Source organism: Chiroxiphia lanceolata, chromosome 11 (genome assembly GCF_009829145.1).
Source record: "Chiroxiphia lanceolata isolate bChiLan1 chromosome 11, bChiLan1.pri, whole genome shotgun sequence".
Lineage (NCBI taxonomy): Eukaryota > Metazoa > Chordata > Aves > Passeriformes > Pipridae > Chiroxiphia > Chiroxiphia lanceolata.
In genome coordinates this window covers 5,258,937-5,278,348 of record NC_045647.1, presented here as the reverse complement: position 1 = coordinate 5,278,348, position 19,412 = coordinate 5,258,937, and the positions used below count along the sequence as shown (strand labels likewise).

At 39.8% G+C, this 19,412-nt stretch overlaps 1 protein-coding gene across 1 annotated transcript; it reads right to left on the bottom strand.

Moving 5' to 3' along the window:
* Nucleotides 1-942: 942 nt before the first annotated feature.
* Nucleotides 943-18,854, bottom strand: TMF1 (TATA element modulatory factor 1). The gene is made up of 17 exons (XM_032699503.1): nt 18,560-18,854; nt 14,961-16,198; nt 13,360-13,463; nt 12,358-12,484; nt 11,339-11,444; nt 10,563-10,705; nt 9,689-9,855; nt 9,374-9,530; nt 8,807-8,899; nt 8,033-8,189; nt 7,148-7,340; nt 6,835-6,904; nt 6,659-6,751; nt 5,497-5,607; nt 4,914-5,060; nt 4,406-4,531; nt 943-3,602 (listed from the first exon to the last, which is right to left on the bottom strand). The coding sequence occupies exons 1-17, from the start codon at nt 18,699-18,701 to the stop codon at nt 3,459-3,461; spliced, it is 3,318 nt and encodes a 1,105-aa protein (XP_032555394.1). The 5' UTR covers nt 18,702-18,854; the 3' UTR covers nt 943-3,458.
* Nucleotides 18,855-19,412: the final 558 nt, after the last annotated feature.

Below are 19,412 nucleotides of genomic sequence, written 5' to 3'. Positions count from 1 at the left end.
GCTCCTGCTGGGATTGGGAACCCGCAATCTCCTCCGGTTTGACCCAATTCCTGCCGCGCCGAGCGCCGGAGGGGGCACAGGCGACAACACTCAAGGGCTTTGAATCCTCCAGCCAGCACAGAGCTCTTCTCCCCTCGTTCGCAGGTGGGGAATGAGGAACAAACGCCCAGCCTGCCACAGGAAACCTGCGGGAGAACACGGGACAGAAGGCGCCCGGCAGATGGGCTGACACCGCTTACCTGAATAAAGGAGTTTAGCCTGAATTTCACATTATCCATAATCCCATCACTGCAGTGCATTTATAAATAAACCACCCTCTTCTACCTAAATACCCGCAGCAGCACAAGACTTGAACTGGCATCTGTAATTCCAGCTAGATCTGGTATCTCTTGGCTTGAGCGGTATTTTCGTTTCACCAGGTTCATACCCATCCACCCACCACGGAACTGTTTTGAGTCTTTTCTCAAAGAGAACCAGAGCACACTCTTAGCACAAAATTTTATTTTACCCTGACCCGTGCTTTTTACACATTTATACACATTTTACAACTAGAAACCAAGGGGTTTAATTTTACCGTGCAATAACCATTTCGCCTCATTTTCAGGATCATTATAGCCCTTAGTGAAACATAAGCATGTAAGTTAAAACAAACCTTTAGGGAAAGAAAAATAAGTAGAACTAACCCTTCTCTCATGGGATTCTGAACATGTGTTCTTAAAGGAAGCAAGTACCGAGGAGTCTATTCCTCATCCACACCCACCCACATCCACAGAGCCCTTTCCATTACCTAGGCTGGGAATTCAGCCCCCTCTGAACACTGTACTTTGAGTAAACCTTTAAATAGCATTTCTTCATACTTGCATATGCACTGAAAAATGAGATCTAAATTAGTTGCATTCAGAAGGAACGTCCTAAAATAATAAATTTGAACAGACATGGATATTAGAATTCTGACCTAAGACCTTTAATTTTGCATGTTACTCTTCTAGGCAAACTCAGTAAGAGCGATGAACAAAAATGTGTCCACGCAGACATTAATGTTTCTTCAAAACAAGCATACAAGAATTATGCCAAAGATGACCAAACCAGAATACTTTAAAGTCTATGTTACCTTCCAACAGCCACCTTGTTTTCTAAGGCTTTGATGATTAAGACACAGAAGGCCATCTGATTCTCAGGTGATAGTAAAGGTTGCACTAAATGGGAATAAAGAATCCAAAAATAGTCAATAAAAATATTTACATCTACTTTTGTAAAATTTAAAAATCTAATACCTGTCAAATGTTTTTACATTGAAAACAGTTAATGCTGACTGCATATTAAAATTTCCCATTTACAAAGCTCTTCCTGAAAATCCAAGATAGCCCAAGATATTCTCAGAACTGCCTGTGTCAGCCCTTCAGGAGCACAAATTACACAGGAAATGTTACCTTCAAAAGCACTGGCAGCAACAGATCCCAATAAAAGTTCAAAGGATGATTTTTTTTTGGTTTTAGAGTACTGCATTTGTCTACCAAGATTGTAAAAAAGTGCTGAAAACAAGCAATTTATTGATTTCCTGTAGTAGATAAAAGCTGAACAGAATTTCTAATCTTTGACCATCATAAGAGTTGTTTTCTTAAGAGAAGGCTGAACTAACCTTTGCACATCATAATTCTAATACACAATAAATCAGTAAAGCTCCAGAAAGTGCTTTTATAAGGAGTGGTTTTTGTTTGGGGTTGGTTGGTTTGGGGCTTTTTTGAAACTTAGAGCAACCAACTGTGCTTCAATATGAAGGAAAAGTGTTAAATTCTGAGGTTTTCAGGAAAAATACGGAATCACCATGGTTTCCAAATCTGAAATGAAAACAGTAAGAGGATAGTTCCCTCCCACCTCCAAATTAAAAAAAAAAAAAAAAAAGGGAAAGAAAAAAGTATTTAATATTAAAAGCAGTTGAAGTTTCTATGACAGATGGGGAGTTATAACAAATTTTAGTGGTTTTGCTCCATGGCATTATTGAAATGTTCAGAGTAACTGCCTGAATCTCAAACTGGACTAGGATTTTACAGGAACATACCCTTGCCTGTGCACCTTCAGTGAATTAACTGTTCTCCCAGTGAGGAATAAATCCTTAACACCAATAGGAAAACCATGTTACTGAGAGACTTTTCTCCAGAAGCAATTTCTCATCCTTTACATCCTTTGTCTCTCTCAGGCCACCGAATACCCAAGCAGGAAGAGAGTTCCCAAATTACAACGTGCACAGATCTGGGAAAAAAAAACCCCTTTCCCAACAAGAGGCACTGGTATGATAAGCAAAGAATTTCGACTGCCGAATATTTCACACGAGTAGGTTCCGAAATGCAGCAAAATATTTGGCCTGTGGAATGCAGAGAGGAAGGCGAAAACTCCTTCCCGCGATTCTCAGCATTCCCAAGGGTCCAATTCAAACGTTTCCTCTGACATTACCAAAAATGCAGCTCAACTCCAAGTCACATGGATGCTGTTTGACCAATACCTTGCTTAAGGAATGGCATGAGAAATACTTTGAAGCCACTGGAGACTTGCTTGAAAAGTGTATTAAGTCACAGTACAATTTTACAGAAAGTCTAAACCCTGCTACTTGTATACAAGGGACCATGAGAGCTGCAGCAACTTATTTTAAAAAAAGAACGAGTTTTCTGCATTCTTCTGAACTGTTTTAGCTACTGTTATAAAATCAGCAACTAAATCTAGAATAAATATTTAGTAGCTCAGATTTCTGGTGTTAAAATTAGACACACTTACAATTACAAGCAGAGCTGTTGTCTCTACACTGTTCATAAGAACATGAGCAATATACAAGATGAAGTTGTAATTTAAAGTGTCATCTGAGTCTCACACTCTGCTTTAGAGGACTTAGTGTAAAATAGTCAGACTAATCTGATTTAAGAATAATCACCCTAACATGTTCGGATGTTGCAAGCACAAATGTAAGATTCTGCTGTCATAAAAATATCCACCAATTATGCTTCAGACAGCAAGTCACTGCTATTTTGTTATTAAAAATTCACTGATGAGGTTTTAGAAAAACTCATATGAAGAACACTTAGGAAAGACTTCTAATGTGATTTTCATAGGTTTACAGGAATTATGAATCAAGGGCTGTTTCAGTACAACTCATGCCTTCCAGTGCTGTCTCATGAGGTAACAACCGTCATTTCTGCTACTGTTTACAAATAAAATGACCCACCATTTAGCAAAGACTTAAATAAAGGGATGACTGGAAAAAAAAATTAAATATTGCACAAATAATTTAACTGCAGACAGAATGGGACACTTAAAGCACTGATTTTTCTGTCAACATAGGAACTCTATGATATAGTCACATTTTCTATGATACAGTTATTTTTTTACAAGACATTTAAATTCAGCATTTACATAAACAGTTATCTTTACAGTCTGTTAACATATAATGTTAAGAGTTCCAGCAGGAATTAATTTTGTCTTTGTCTTAAAAGTTCATCTATCTGAGTCTTGTACATGTTTTTCACATCTTCCAGATCCAGTCGGAGTTCCTCAGCTTCCTCTGCCTTCTCTCCATACATCTGGAGAATTGTGTTGTATCTTTGATCCAAATCCTGCAAGGACAAGTTTGTTATCTGACTGGTTTTCAACATTAAAAAAGTTGCTCCTGGGACAGTGTTTTACACTACTCAGGGAAGTAAGTGTAGCATTGCTTTATCAAAATATAACGACAATGAAGCACGCCATAAACTCTTCAAAAATACTTTGTGTTTGAATATGGCTAGGTTTATACTCTAGATATTAAAAGGAAGATATTCCAAAGATCCTACAAAGAATTAGTGCTGGCTTCAGAGACTGTACTAAAGCACCTTTAGTGCTATAAGCACTAAAAACAGTTAGAAAACTACACAGTTTTACTACAGGAATTACCAGTTTGTGAAATATTTCAGCAGAAAACGGAACATTCTGTATGTATAGAATAATGATAATTCCCAAAATATTTCAATTTAAATTCTTAAACATGAGGATTAAAATATTTGTCCTCTTTCCTGTATTTCTACTGGACACTCATTCAGCTTCTGCATCAACCTCTCAAATCCATGCTATTTATCAAAACACTCCCTCTAATAAAAAGTCCAGTTCCAGCCAAGTGTCTTAAATGACAGAAACAAGAATGTTCCCTCCCTGATTTAGCACACAATCTTCTGCACAGCACACATTTCCAACAACTGTGTTTTGAGGTCACTACCCAGCTACAGAGTGGGCATTTTCAGATTTTACTCTATAAAAATCCCAAATCCTCAGTCGTTTATGATTAGGGAGAGACTTGAATATAATCCTAAACTGATAGGGGCATTCCTAATAAAAGCTCCAGTTACATAAATTTGACATGGATTTACAACAGAAATACATTTACCTTTAACTGTGTGCGTAATTTTGGTATTTCCTTCACTTTTTCTTCCAGTTCATCATTTTGATTTGTTAATTTAACCAGTTCTTCTGCCATTATTGATCGAGTTTTCTCAAGGTTTCCAATTTCCAGCTGAGGTAAACACAAACAACAATAAGGAGAAGGAAAGAATTTACTGTATTTATAAAAAAAAATACTTTGATGCAGTAATTAAGGCTTTTTCTTGTGTCAGACTCTGAGACAGCACACCTTGGAAGCACTCTCACTTTCTTCTCGAATCTGATCAGTGCTTTGGGGTTTTTCCCTTTTTTGTTTATCTGACAAGTTTTCTGGATAGGTCCTTGCCCAAACAAAGGTGCTCATCCCTACAACATACCTCCAGCAGCTACTCTGGTTCACAGAACTGCCATAAAAGTGACCAAGCTTTCTGAATAAAAACCCACAATATAACATCAATTGCATTAGTAATTACACTTGTAAACGCTGTTTGGGTATGCAACAGTAACTACAGTACCTGGAGATGTGAAATCTCTCCTTCTCTTAGCTTTAGCTGTGACTGAAGGTTTTCAATTATACTTGAACCTGCTCCCATCCTTATGGCATCATAGAGGTTGCTCCCACTAGTAGCTATTGGTCCAAATGAGTGATCATGAGGATCATCCTACAAACATAAGGTTAGAGAAGCTGAAAATTAAATTAAAACATGCACACTTTGAAATCCTCCTTCTCCTAAGTGTTGCATCCTTTGAGATTTACAATTATACTGTGCTAGGCAAGCATTTTGTTGCTTAAAGTTTGTTTTTAAAACAAAAGCTTAAGGTAAATAGGCACAGTTTGGGATAGCTCCTTACATGTGAACTCAGCACCAACACATGTATATATTACTCTGCAATTGTAGTTTCCCCTGCCTTTCACATGTGTTTTACAACCACAGACATCTTGTAAGCAGGTTTTAGGTATTTGTGCACAGGAAGTTACCTTGTCTAAGGCCAATACACTCTTAAAGAGTCATTTTCTACATTAATAAAACTTCTTGAGGAGCAAAATAAATAGTCTGTCAAAAAAAAATAAAAGGCAATATAGGTGATATATCCTACCTGTGAGAGGAAAGAGGTTTGAAGACCTGCCATTTCCACCCCACTTATGGAACTAGAGCGTGACATTGAGGGAGTACTTGAAACAGTTTCAACTGTAAATGACTTTCGATCCTTAAACACAAACAACAACAGACAACATCACCAGTTAGACAAAGAAAAAAGTTCACAACATTGCAAAAGACAGATTCTGTAAAAAGACTGCCTTTTTTCACCACTAACTATAGGACACTATGTGACAGATAAACTTTCTATTTCCTTTATCCCTAAAACATATGGAAGTTCAACAATGAAGAATGTCTGTGCTATAACACTTATAGTCCATGACCAAGTTCTCAGACTTTTCTGGAAATGAAGACAGAAGCTGCAAATTACACCAAAAGAGTTCCTCTCAAGTAGTCAAGGGAGATTCAGAGGCAATTTTGTATGCCCAAATGGAAGAGTATCTCACACCCAGAAGGAAGTCTCTTTTTACAATGAATGTTAATTTTTTTTTTCCAAATAAAGTGTATTAATTAAATTCTGAGATTTCTCATATACTAATACCTTACTGATATACCTTCCCAATAGACTGGCCTGTTTTTCCAGAGAATCTGGAAAAAGATCTACAAGAATGCTGGCCTCTGAAGGATAAAGAACTTAGGTTTTAGAACTGGAGAAGGTAAGAAACTAACAATACAAACAGTTCTACTTGAATACCAACTGCTAATTAGCAGTAGCAAAGTTAATGACTACTGAGGACTGCTCTGAGACTTGTGACTTCAGCTGGAAAGCAGGTGGTAATTACACACAATCATGTGAAACAAAACAGGAATTGAGTGGAAGCAATGCTAGTAGTCTAAGCAAAGAAAACAAGTAACTTCAGAAGAGAGAGAATACAAGAGCACTCAAAAACCCCAGATGATTAAAACAATCATTATCCATATTTTATCTCTTCTCAGGTTAAATAGTCAAAAATGTATTTCAGTGAGTCTAACACAACATTTATTTCACTGGGAATAAAAGGCAGTCACAATAAAGAGAGAGCCAAGTCCCCAGTGCCCAAGCTGACAGCATGTGCTGTATATACTGCCAGGTATAGATATCTACTCTAAGTTTCAGGTTATAGATATCTACTAAAATAATGATAATATCAATAAGACTTCGAGATGTTAGGCTTTGGTACCTTCTCCTTTGCTGCTTCTTGCACGAGAATTGCTTTCTTTCTTTCCTGTTCAACTTTCATCCTCTCCATTTCTAACTGAGTAGCCAGCAGTGTCTGCACAAATAAATACAGGCTGTTAACATCCTGCTAGCTCAGACTTCAATGACAACACAGATTAAAGATGCACTAGGCAATACCTTTTCTTTCTTTGCATCTTCCAAGGTTTTTGCATACTCATCTTTGAGCCCTTCTAGTTCAACCTCATACCTACATTGAGGAAGGAAACAGGTAGAGAAAGTCACTAAGTATTCTCTGTTTACTTTAGATTCCTATGTTTTTAAAACAAACATAGCTTCAGGGCTATAAAACATTATGAATGTAACACCCTCCAATCTTTAGCATGAAACACAGTATCCTTAACAAGTTGGACAACATCAACAGCTGCCAACATTTTGCATAGTCATATCAGCACTCGATTTCACTTCAATTTTAACCAAAAATGCAACTCACCTACTGTTTTCATTTTCCATTTTCTTCAATTTGGTTCTCTCCACTTCCAGCTGAGCCTGAAGGCGTGTATTTTCTTGCCTTAAAAGACTATTCTGAGATTCAGAAGAAGACATCTGAATTTTATTAGCAAGAAGTTCTTCTGTAGCAGCCCGTTCTCTCTCAGTAGCTGCTGCTAGAAGAGTTTGAGACTCACCTAATATTAGGAAAAACATGGAATTTAACATTTTTTCATCAAACATCTATAACAGGGGCCACTTATTTATGCATCAAAACTGAATTTGAGGGTTTTTTTAAAATATATCTTGTTTTCTTTTGTAAAGGAAATTAGGTATTTTCCACCACAGTCAGAGGATCAGAGCAACACAGGAGAGAGATTTCATACTCTTTCAGAATGAAATATACAACTACAGACTGTCTCCAGAAAGGAAATAACTTCTCTGGGTCCACCTATGGTCTTTTTATGTATTTTTCATTTAAAGCTATAGGTTACTACTGTATCAACAAATATATGTATCATCACCTATGCAGTTAGGTAAGTAAATGATTCCAAACTTTACAATTTGGAATCTAAACATCAGCCTCCATGCTGGGATACTTTCATTGTCTCAGTGCCCATCCTTCTGTTAGATGCTGTAAGGACATGAACACCTTAACACCTCCATCTCATATTACATTGTGTTTTAAAGAGAAACAGTGGATTACCTGGCCAAGAACCTTGGCATAATTCCCTCCTCACCATTTCCTTACAGGAAAGCATTTTGTGTTCATCTTTTCTGATCCACCAGCTACGCACCGGGGAAGTGTCAAGTCCTTTACTTTTACCTTCAGGCATCTCACATTTTCATCAAGAGCCTCATAGCTCAGTAAAAGCTAAAAATATCTTACCCAGTCTGTCAGAAAGGTTCTTTTCCAGTTTTTCCCATGCAGAGGTCTGTGCTCCCAGCGTGGCCTGAAGATTTTCTATCTGCCGGAGCAGGGGCCGTGTAGCGGATGTGACACTTTGGCTCAGTTCTTGGTTCCTGCTCTCTGCTTCTTGGAGTCTCTGAAATCACAAATCAAATATAACTAAGCTTTGAAATCATATGATGGATTCAAAGATTAATAGAGAATTCAGCTAAATACACAGCAGCTGCTTAACATTCTAAGATTATTGTTTTACAGCTAACGTTTATGGGTTCCAACTCCTAGGTGTCATATTCCAAGAGAGAAGTTTAACATTTTTACATAAATCACAGAGCAAGGGTCCAGAAATGTCCAGCCCTCTGGAACATCATTTGAAACATTTTGGCAACAATCTATCTCCTGGACCTTAAAACCATAAAAATATTTTTAAGAAGCAGCTAAAGAGTCATTCAAAACATATTTGTCAGCAGTTTTAGATGACTACCACAAACTTCATGTCTGTACTTTGTCTTATATTAAAAGGACAGCATTACATTTAAGAGGCATCATAAAAAAATACTATTTTTTTCACCATGTGATTTAAAAAAACATTTCCTTTAATATTTTTATTTTTCCTCTACACAGGACAAATCATGCAGGTAACAAGGAAAACAAATGTTCTCTTTCAGACTATTAATGCCATGGTAGCATTTTACTTTCAGTTTTTAGAAACCCTCCTTGCAGATACAAGTTGGCATCACCTCTTTGTTACAGTACCTGTTGTAGTTCACCAATTTCCTGGCGTAAATAATCTTCCTTTCTTGCTGCCTGCTGCTCTGCACGTTGCAGTGCCAGCCTCAGGTCTGCCACCTAAGTAAGCAAGTAATTGTTACTAAACTCTTGCTGAAAGTTATAGTATCATCTCTTCAGTGCCACAGTCCTACAGCATTTTTAAACACTGTTAGAGAGGGTATGTCTGTTTACAAGCAAAGGCTTTGTTTTTGCGTGCAAACAGTTACACTGATTCACACTAAAAAATTCCATACATTTCTTGAATTTTGCACCATGGTAAGGCTTTTACAACCTTAACACAGAGCCTGTCAAAGTAATTTCATTTATACAATTATAAGTATTTTTAAATAAAATTAGTATTTTAAAGCTTAGTACAACTACTGCTCAAGACTGAACAAATTCAACTGGAAAGAAATCCACTGGGTATTTGCCAAGTAAACAAAAATGAGTTCCACTTCATACTGCAGCTGGTTCATGACATCAGGTGCACACTCCACCTCAGCACAGTCATTTGTTCAGTTAAAAAGTTTATTGACTGTACTTAAGACTCACCTGAATTGCCAAAGCTTCTTGTTGCTGCCGAGCCTCCTCCTGGGCCTTTTCCAGAGCTAACCCAAGCTCTTCCTTTGCCTTCATTTCCCTACTTAAGGCTGCTTCCTGAGCCTCGCTGTCCTTTGTAGCATTAGCTTTATGAAGATCTGCAAGTTCCCTGGGGAGAAAAAACAAACAAACAAACAAAAAAAACCTCAACCCATTTACAGTTTATACAATGGCAACAGTGACTTTGCAAATAACTTTTTTATATATAAACATTTCACAAGCATTGCACAAGAAAGAGACACAGAATCTGCAGATGTGATTGCTTACTTGTATGCACTGTCAAGTGCTGCCTGGACACTCCTGTTCCTTTCTTCAAGGTCTTCCACCTCTGCCTGAAGTTTAGCAAGATCCTTTTCTTGTCGCTCTACAACACTGTTCAGTTGTTTAATGCTGTCTCTATGCTGCTTCTCGAGGTCCTCCTTGCCATCAAGCACCTGGCAGAGTGCAAACAAGAAACATGAGACAGTCCCCAGGACCTGGGGCAGGCGGTGCTGTCTGAGCACAGCAACAACTGTGGCAACCAATTCGGGATGAAGTTACACAAAATGACACTTGGCTAAAAGGGAAAGGTTTTGCTCCCCCGCCTTCCTCAGAGGAGGGGGCTGCTCCTCACCGGTTTCACATACTTACTCATACTGAGTCTGCTGCTTGTAAGATCTTGATTAAATCACAGCCCAAATTTTGCTGGTGCACGTTTTCCAACCAATATTCAGTGTACTGAATTTGGGCGGCTCACCTGGCAACAGCAGTGCAAGTGCAAACAAGCAGCTGGAAAGACACCTGACTGCAGTTTTAATGAGAATATACACATAAATCACAACTCAGTGTTCCAATAATGTGAAATGGTGAGGCCCTGGCACAAGTTGCCCAGAGAAGTTGTGGCTGGAAGTGTTCAAGGCCAGGTTGGATGAAGCTCTGAGCAACCTGGTCTAGTGGAAGGTGTCCCTGCCCGTGGCAGGAGGGTTGGAACAAGATGATCTTTAAGGTCCCTTCCATCCCAAACCATTCTATGATTCTATGAAATAGGGAAGTCTCCCAGAAATGAAAAGAATATTCAGTCTGTCAAGAGCCCCCCTGAAAGGCAACTCTGCAGTTAATATAAAAAGCTGTGAAAAAAAATAAAAATCAACAGATATCTCACCTGTTTTAAATGCTGCAACTCCTCTTCCAATTCCTTAATCTTTTTGCTCTGTTTTGTGTTAATATTTTCTCTCTCTTTCTCTTTGGCTCTTAATTTCTTAATAATGTTGGAATTGTGCAGCTGCTGTTTGGAAAGCTTTTCTCCTGTGAAGAAAATCAATATAAAGCTAATGCATATTGCTGATATTCTATGCATTCTCTCTATTCACACCTGCCTTGCTCCTCAGCCCCATGAAAATAATAACCAAATAAGTATGGAAATGCTTATTCTTGCACTTTTTCATGAAAGTTCTTAAGTTTTAAATCTACCTTAGCCTGGGATGACCTTGTTACACTCAGCTACAGTGAGACAGGATGTGAATTGCTTTGAAAGTAAAGCAAATGAGCTCATCATATCAGGAAAAAAATAAAATGGTCTGTTCATTTAGAAACTATATTTTACTTTCAAAATTAAACAGCATTAAAGGAGACAGTGTAGAAATGCCTTAACAATGCCCTAATCAGATTTCTGCTGAATGGAACACGGTGTGCTGTACTGCACACACTGGTTTTATCTCACAGCCCCTTTAATGCTCCCTGCAGGAAGCACCTCTCCAGCCACCTGTTACCTGCCTGACCCCTCCTGTTGCTCTTTGCTGTTCAATGAATGCTTCAAATGTTTGAAGCAACAAGCTTCAAATTTTGCATTTTTTACATAAAGAAGACTCGTGTGCAAGAACAGTACATTTCAAACTATTCTCCACATTTTTACTATTTAAAAAAAAAATTAATTCTCACCTTCCTCCATTAATCCTTTGATTTGCTCCTCTTTTTCTTTCAGTAATTCAGCAGTTTCGTTGGTATTAAGTCTAGTAGCCAATTCTTCTTTAACAGTCTTTACTTCCTAAATAGTAGGATAAAATACTTAGAACCATTTATTACAATACATTTAGGAAAAAACGTGCAGTGAGCTCCAATGATCACATTTTTATTCTCACCCCTTCCTCTCAAAAAAGGAGGAAATTTTCATGGAAAACAATTTAGGTTGGAAGGGAACTCTGGAGATTATCTGATCAAAACAGATTGCTCAGAGCCTTATTCCATCAAGTTTTAAAAACCTCCAAGGATTGAGAGTCCGTAAATCCTCTGTACAATTTGTTCCAACTCCTCCATCCATTTAATTTTCTATTCTTGAAACTTCTGCAATGTTGCAAAAACAACTTGTCCTATTCATACACAGGTATTGGGTAATTTTTCTATTTCAGCTCACTACTGTGTCAACACAGGGACACCTACAGTGACAAACAACTGAAAAATATTTGTATTCCAGTCACAGATTTGAGTTTCCTTTTTTGCATTAAGCTACGAAATGTAATGCTGTGATATCAGGTCAGGAACGTTTAAACTCCATAAACTTTGTTGCTGCAGATTTCTTTGCTCATTCCAAATCAATCTGTCATCAGCCCTTAATTTTCCTACCAGTTAATCCTCTAAAGAAGCCGTTCCCATTCTTCCTCACTTCCTCACATCCCCAGGCCATTCTCCCTCACACCAATGCAAATGCATATATGGGTACAAGGTGAATGAGAACAGACCTTAAACCCTTTTTCTTCCCCAAACCAGACTAACTTAAAACCACCAAGGAAATACCAAGCAGCCTGGATGGTTAAAACCAGCTTATGCTGGTTTCTAACAGCATCAGACAGCACCTGTCAGACTCAGGCTTTTCCCTAGCTTAATTTTTAGCAATTAAACCTCAAGAAATTTAACTGTGTCCTAAAATAATAAGTATTAATTTCACTAAAAAGCCAGATTACCTTTTTAGCTGCATCTCTCTCCTTGCAGGCTAGTTGGAGCTTCTTCTCAGCATCTGCAATTCGCTGAGCAAACTCCTCTTTAAGAGATGAAAGGCTACTGCTCTCTTCTTTCATTCGAAACATTTCACTACATTTAAAATTAACAGTTCAGAACAGTTGCATTATTATGTCACATTCCAAACAGTTTGCAACAGGTTGTCTTAAATGCTTTTCAAAAGTGTTTTGTTTATTTATTTTACACACGTTAAGCAGAGGTCAAAAAAACCCCACATCCATATTAGAAATACTAATCAAAGATCTTTATTAATTCTGTAATTTACCCATGAAAACAATTAAATAGTTGATTTATCTTACATGTTTTGCCCCTTAATAAAGTACTTTCTAATTAACCATAGTCTGCACCGTATATAGGGCAAATTATTTAATGTGTTTTTTAAGTTTAAGATCCATTTAGTCATTAAACAGTAGCTTCACAGATCATCTTCAAATTTTTAAACTTGGTATTTGATCAGTGAACTGGTAAATACAACTTTCCATTTTTTCCCCTTTTAATTTTAACCAAATTAAATAATGAATTCAGTTTTTTCCTAAAACCAGCCCTTCTACCAGACTTTCACTGCCTACATTTTAGTCAGCAAAGTACTTAGTAAATTGGGTTTATACCTCTGTATCAGAAAAGTCAGTCTCCCTTAACAGTTGAATCCAGTCACATAATAAAGATCTTTATTAATAACCAAGCCTGACTCTACATGTTTGTCATTCCTGCTGCTTGCTCACTGAAAAATCTTTCACCAGCCTCTTCCCAAAAGAGATTTTGGCCCCAAGAAACAACATTATCTTTAAAAAAAGTCCCATCACAGCACATGCAATTGTTATTTCCACCTTTCCCAAACAGTGCAACCTTTGCTCTAGACATGAAGCTACTTGGTTTATGTATTGTCTAAGACTGTATTACAGCAAAGTCACAGTTACACCCACTACTGTGTGGATTTTCATACTTACTCTTTTAGGTTATCATAAGCTTCTTCCAGACGTGCCTTTTCTTTACTAGCACTTAATAGCTGTATTTCCCTCTTCTCCAGTTTCTCAGTTAATGAATCAATCATCTGGACAATGTTTTTACAGATAAAGATCAGATGAATGGGACAATTAAAACACAAGAAGGGCAGGCTTCCCCTTTCCCCTCCACCATTCCCTCCCAAGACCATTTAAAGCTCAACTTGTCAAAGCTTTTAAGAATTTGAGGTAAAAGTCAGTGAGGATTACCATGTTTCTGCCACATTCATTCAGAACTAAGCAATATCTAAACACAAAGATAACTGTTTTCTACAGCTGTAAGAAATCCTACTAAATCAGCACATGTGGCTCAGTTAAGTTCCTCAACAAAATCATCAACAGATATATTTAATTACAAATGAAGTTTTTCAGCAGAGTTGACAGCCTATAAATCTATAGCTTACATTAAGCATTAAGACTTCCAGGGCTCCTTATACCATTCTTTACAGAATCACAGAATAACTTATATGGGAAAGTCTCTTCTGTGAAACATTAGCACAAAGCATCAGAATAGCATCAGGTGGGGGAAGAAAACTTTCAAGCAGGGTCAAGAGCTCTTAGATCACATCATCAAAGTAATTTCTTAATACTAGAGTTTTGGAAAGCTGAATATAGAGAAATAACAAATATACAAGTAAATGTACAAATATGAACAAATGGAACAGATTCTGTACGTGTAGCTCAATATGGCCAACGAAAGACAAAATTTGCTGGGGTCCACTATCACTGTTCCCCACAAAATATAAAAAAAATGGTTATAGAAAATGGGAAAAAATAGTCCCTCACTAAACTGGCAGAATGGGACAAAACACACTGCTTCAAACTCCAGTTTAGCCTCCACACACTTGAGTATTTTATTTTGTCACACTTCTAGTCATTCCATCTATCTAAACTAGCCATGCACATTTCATTGAATCAGTTCACTATCCACAGCTATGCTCATCTTCTTTAAAAAGTCTGCTCTGCCTCATTTTTAAAAGTAAATATTATCTTTGCTCAAAACAAACATTAATTTATCTAGTAAAAAGGACTTATTTACACTAACTACTGTTATTCTCAGAAAACATGCAGCATACTCCTGGAATGTAATCCAATTTTGATAGTTGTCTGTGGAAAAAAAAAATGCTTGCAAAAAATTTTCTTGATTATTATTTAAATACTAAAGGCTTGTAGTTTTGCAATTCAAATCAAAATATTCCGAGGAATCTTTTCCACCTTTCACAGAAAAAAAATATTGCACTAAAAAATTAAAATAACACATTTGACTTATCAAGCTCTGACCTACTGAAGTGCTGTTTGCCAGCACTACTCACACTTCACAGTTATGTTAAACAGGTGGGTCGGGTGAAACCCAAAACTATCTGACCAGAAATTTCACCAGTATTGTTCTTCTGCAGGACATCAAGGACAGTTTTCTACAGGGTGAGATAATTCATTCAAATATGGTGAAGCTGATATTGGAGACATAGAACAAGCTAATGTAAGGAGATGTCAGGAGTTTCACTTGAAATTAAAGGGTGTGTTTGCAATACATGTTTCACAGTTACCTTTTTAAACTCTTGCTTTTCAGTGTCCTCTTCTACCACTTGCTCCACAGCATCCTGCTGCACCTCGGCCTCCTCCTTCACCACCTGTTCTTCGGGAGTTTGCACAGCAGCAACCAGAACATCTGGCTGTTCAGAATTCACAGGGGTTGCACTCCTCCCACTCTCTTCCATCTCAGCTTCCTCAGCGTGTAACACAGGAGCATCACTCAAGATTTCAGGTTTATTTTTCAGGGCATCGACCGCTTCTGTCTTTGGCACAGCAGGACTGACAGCGGCAGGCGCTGAGGCAGAAGCCCTGCCCGATAACTCATCATCTGAGTTTATTTCACTCACACTTCTGCTGTCTAAGGACTGGACACTGAACGAGTCAATCCTTTCAAAAGCATCAGAGGAGCCACAGCTCTCCGTCATTTTTTGGAAGTCATCTAAACGATTATAATCCGCACAGGCAGAGGTGGATAAAAGCTGGAATGACGTTTGCATGAGGTGAAGGCTGGATTTGGAATCTGCAGCTTCTTGTCTTGAACTCACGGAGCTCTCGCTTATCACACTTTCATGGTCCAGCACTTCAATGTCACTGGTTGTGGAAGTGCCAGAGGAGAAAGTGCTAATGGGAGGTGATGGGGTATTGCTTTGTCTGTCCTCAGTCTTTCTCTCCTTTCCTTCCAAACCCATGTCTTTTGTGCCTGCACCAAGAGGCTGTGAAGTGCCCTCCGGTGCACCCACTGCTCCTTCCCCTCCCACGCTGGATTTTTCGCTAGGAGCATCCTCAGGTTCTTCCAAGTTTAGAGCAGATGCCTTTTTGTCAGTAATTTCATCTGTGCTTGCTTCATGCTTGGTGTCAGATTTCAGCCCAGAATTCTCTTCTGATTTCTCCTTGGGAATATCGAGGCTTTTTAAGTCCAGGCCAGCTACAGAGGAATCCTTCACTTCTGCCTCTGTCGTCACCGGCACTTCCAGCTGACTGGGGTGCTGAGACTCCTTCAAAGTGCTTTTCACCTCCTCTTTGGGTCGCTGTGATTTGGCTGGGGGTTTGGACACCACTGGGTTTTTCTGCACACTCTGAACGTCCGTTGGGGAGAGAAAGGCACTGAAGAAGTTTTCGGATTCATCCACTACCGTCCTCCTCACAGGCTTGGTGATTGCTGTGGGCGACACCGGCTGATTCTGGGGTTCTGTAGTCGAACTCAAGCCCCAGGAAGATGTATCCCATCCTCCACTTATGAGAGAATTTGTTCCTGAAACAAGAAATTAAAAAAAAAAAAAGGAGAAATAGGCAAAAAAAAATTAAAATGTATTCTTTTTCAATATTTATCTCTTTAGATGTAACAGTTCAAAAAAGAACGTATTCAACATCATACAACTTAAAAGTGAATATTATACACAAACAGCATCGTTTTTGTTACTACTTCCTTACAAAGCTTGGAACCAATTTTTAAACAAAGCAAAAGAAAATTACTTCATGTCTCCCTTAAGTTTAAGACTTAAGCCGGACACAGACACCTCTACAAAGCAGGAGTACCTGAACAGAACCAACTTGCTCCCTCACGGTTAAACAGTAACTTTAAGGCAGAAAGAACCCAAACACAAACTGCACCGGTAAATCCATGAGTGACAATTCCAGAAAGCAGATGGAGAGAAGTGTCAGGGAAGGGGAAACAAGCCCACAGAGCATTCTGAGAGCTGTAAAGGCAGGGCTGTGCTATTTGGGCAGCGTGAGGAGGCCAGGCAAAACAACCTGAAAATCTGTACTGAGGAGAACATACAGATTACAGAAGAGAAAACAATTACTAGGTCTTAAAAGTTATCTGCCAGTAGCACACAAACACTTCACACACCACAGCAGAAAACAGAGAGGAAAAGGTTTAAATATTTGCAGAATTTACACCAAGAGAAGGGTTCTTGCTCTTTCAGTTTGTGACAGGCTTCGTATTTTCCCTCACACACCAAGCACCAGCATGGAGCTGACAATACACATCGTCAGCAGCCCAGCTGAGAGGTTTTTTCTCCTCCTGTGGAGAAATACTGAATTGTTTAGTTCTGAGGCTGCTCTAAAACAACATCCTATTATTGTACTTCTTGCAGGTTTTCCAGGACTCGTCAACAGCAAAGATAATGAGAATTTCAGCATCAAATTTCAGTGGCATCCCAGGTAAGAAAGATAAATCAAAAAATGATACCCAATTTGATTTTGTACCTGCAAATACAATCTGGTTAATGCAACTATTTCAGGCTACTTAAAAACAAGCTCACTTTATACAGAAGCATCTATGAAAAACACCAAGTTACAGTATTTAAAGCTGTCTTCCACTTTCAGGAACTGTTGATAGCTGTTGGCCTCAAGTCTCAAATTCAGATAACTACTGCTCTCACTGCCCAAAATACTACACGTGTGATTTATTACCACAAACATCTGGTTTCTTACTACCTTGTCCATGATTCATTTGCTGCAGAAAAAGCTCTGAGTGAACTGTTAACACTCAGAACGTATTTTGACATCTTTTAAAAACAAGTATGTTTTTCCTGAAACCAGATGCATGCTGATCTTTGCTGCTTTATATAGTAGTTCTTTACAGGACTACTATAAATACTCAGATATAAATTAAAATTAAAAAATGTTTGGACAAATCTAAAATTTTAATAAATTAAGCAAGACACTGTTTTCTACAAACAATTCCAGTGATTTAAGATGACACTGGACTACTTGACTGACTGCCAAGCCCACAAAGGGACAAAGACATGCCAAACTGACCTTTGCTGAGCAACCAGCTTGGAAAACACTTTCAATTGCTACAGCTTTCAGTTTTCAGAAATCTCACCCTGATGCGGGTTCACCTGGAAATAATCTCCTCCTACAAATACATACACATCTTCTACATATAGCTGAAATAAGGACAGTGATTTCAGATGATTTAGTTTCCCATCCTTTTGTTTATTTATTCTTATCTGTAAGATATTATTTATGGAGCGGAAAAGAAGTTTCTAATGAGAGAGCTCCTTTTTGCTCTTTCATTTCCAAACAGCAACTTAGGACTGACCATTCCTTCAGGTTCCACATTAGCACACATAAAAGAGAGAAACACTCTCAGGGCCACGACAACTTTTCCACCAACACATTCCTTTCAACACATATTGGAGGATTATGAACTTGATGCCAGGGAAATTGGAACCTTCACTTGGTTTATGTGGACCAGCCTTTCAGCTCCTATTCTGCTGCCGCAAAGAGCAAATCCACGAATGCCTCTGGAAGGGCACGGTTTCTCCTTTTTTATTACTGAGCAGGTTTTATCACTTCTTAGCCCCTCAGCCAAAATAAATAACGCCTTAAGGAACACGGATGTGAAGCTCAGGGCAATAAAGGCAGGACACAGGTGACAGCAGCGGGGCACTGAGCTGAGCCTGCCCCAGCTCTGTGCGGGTGTCACCCTGCAGGGGGGCACCAGAGGACCAGGGGGTGGGTTATATAAACCAGAGGGGGCTTGGGACGGAGGGGGCGAGTTAAACCTCCCCAGTTCAGGGGTTAAACGGGAGACAGCGGAGGGGGAGAGCCAGGGAAGGGGCAGTGAGGGAGGTGAGGGGGGTCGGCCGGCCGCCCTTACCGTCACCGTAGTCGGGGATGACGGCGTCGGGCCAGGGGCTCTCCTCGGCCTGGATGTCCAGCACCCGGTCGATGGACTTCTGCGCCTGCGACAGCGCCTGCTTGGCGAAGCTGGACAGCTGCGAGGCGTTGAACCAGCTCATCCTCGGCGGCTCCGGGGGGACCCCCGCCCACAGCTCAGAGCCCTCCGGCGCTGCCCGGCGGGGCCGCGGGCTCGGCTCGGCGCTGAGGGAAGCGAAGGGAAGCGAAGGGCGGCCCCGCGCAGGCGCCGCCGGATCCACGTCGCACTCGGGCCCGGGCGCAGCCGCGCTCCGGCCCCGGCCCGGCCCGGGAGGAGGAGCCGGAGCCGCGCCGGGAACCGCCGGGAAGGGGCGGAGGGTCCTGCCCTGGGTCCTGCCCTGCCGGGGGCTGTTCGGCCTTGGTTCCCGCCCTCCTGGCTTCCTGCCCGCGCCTCCAGACCCGCCGATAAACACGGCCTTAGTTCCTGCTTCCCAACGCGCCCTTCGGCTGCTCAACGAAAGGCACTCGCCGGGATGTGGCAGAATCGTAATCACAGAATGGTTTTGTTGGAAAGGGGCCTTAAAGCCCATCTCATCCCAGCCTCCGCCATGGGCAGGGACACCTTCCACTAGACCAGTTGTTCCAACCTGGCCTTGGACACTTCCAGGGATGGGGCAGCCACAGCTCCTCTGGGCAACCTGTGCCAGGGCCTCCGCACCCTCACAGCCAAAAATTCCCTCCTAATATCTAGCCTGAATTTCCCCTGTTTCAATTTGTACTCATTACTCCTTGTCCCATCACTACTAAGCTGGAAAGCTGACCCACAGTTCATATTTTAACAGATGTAAAATTTA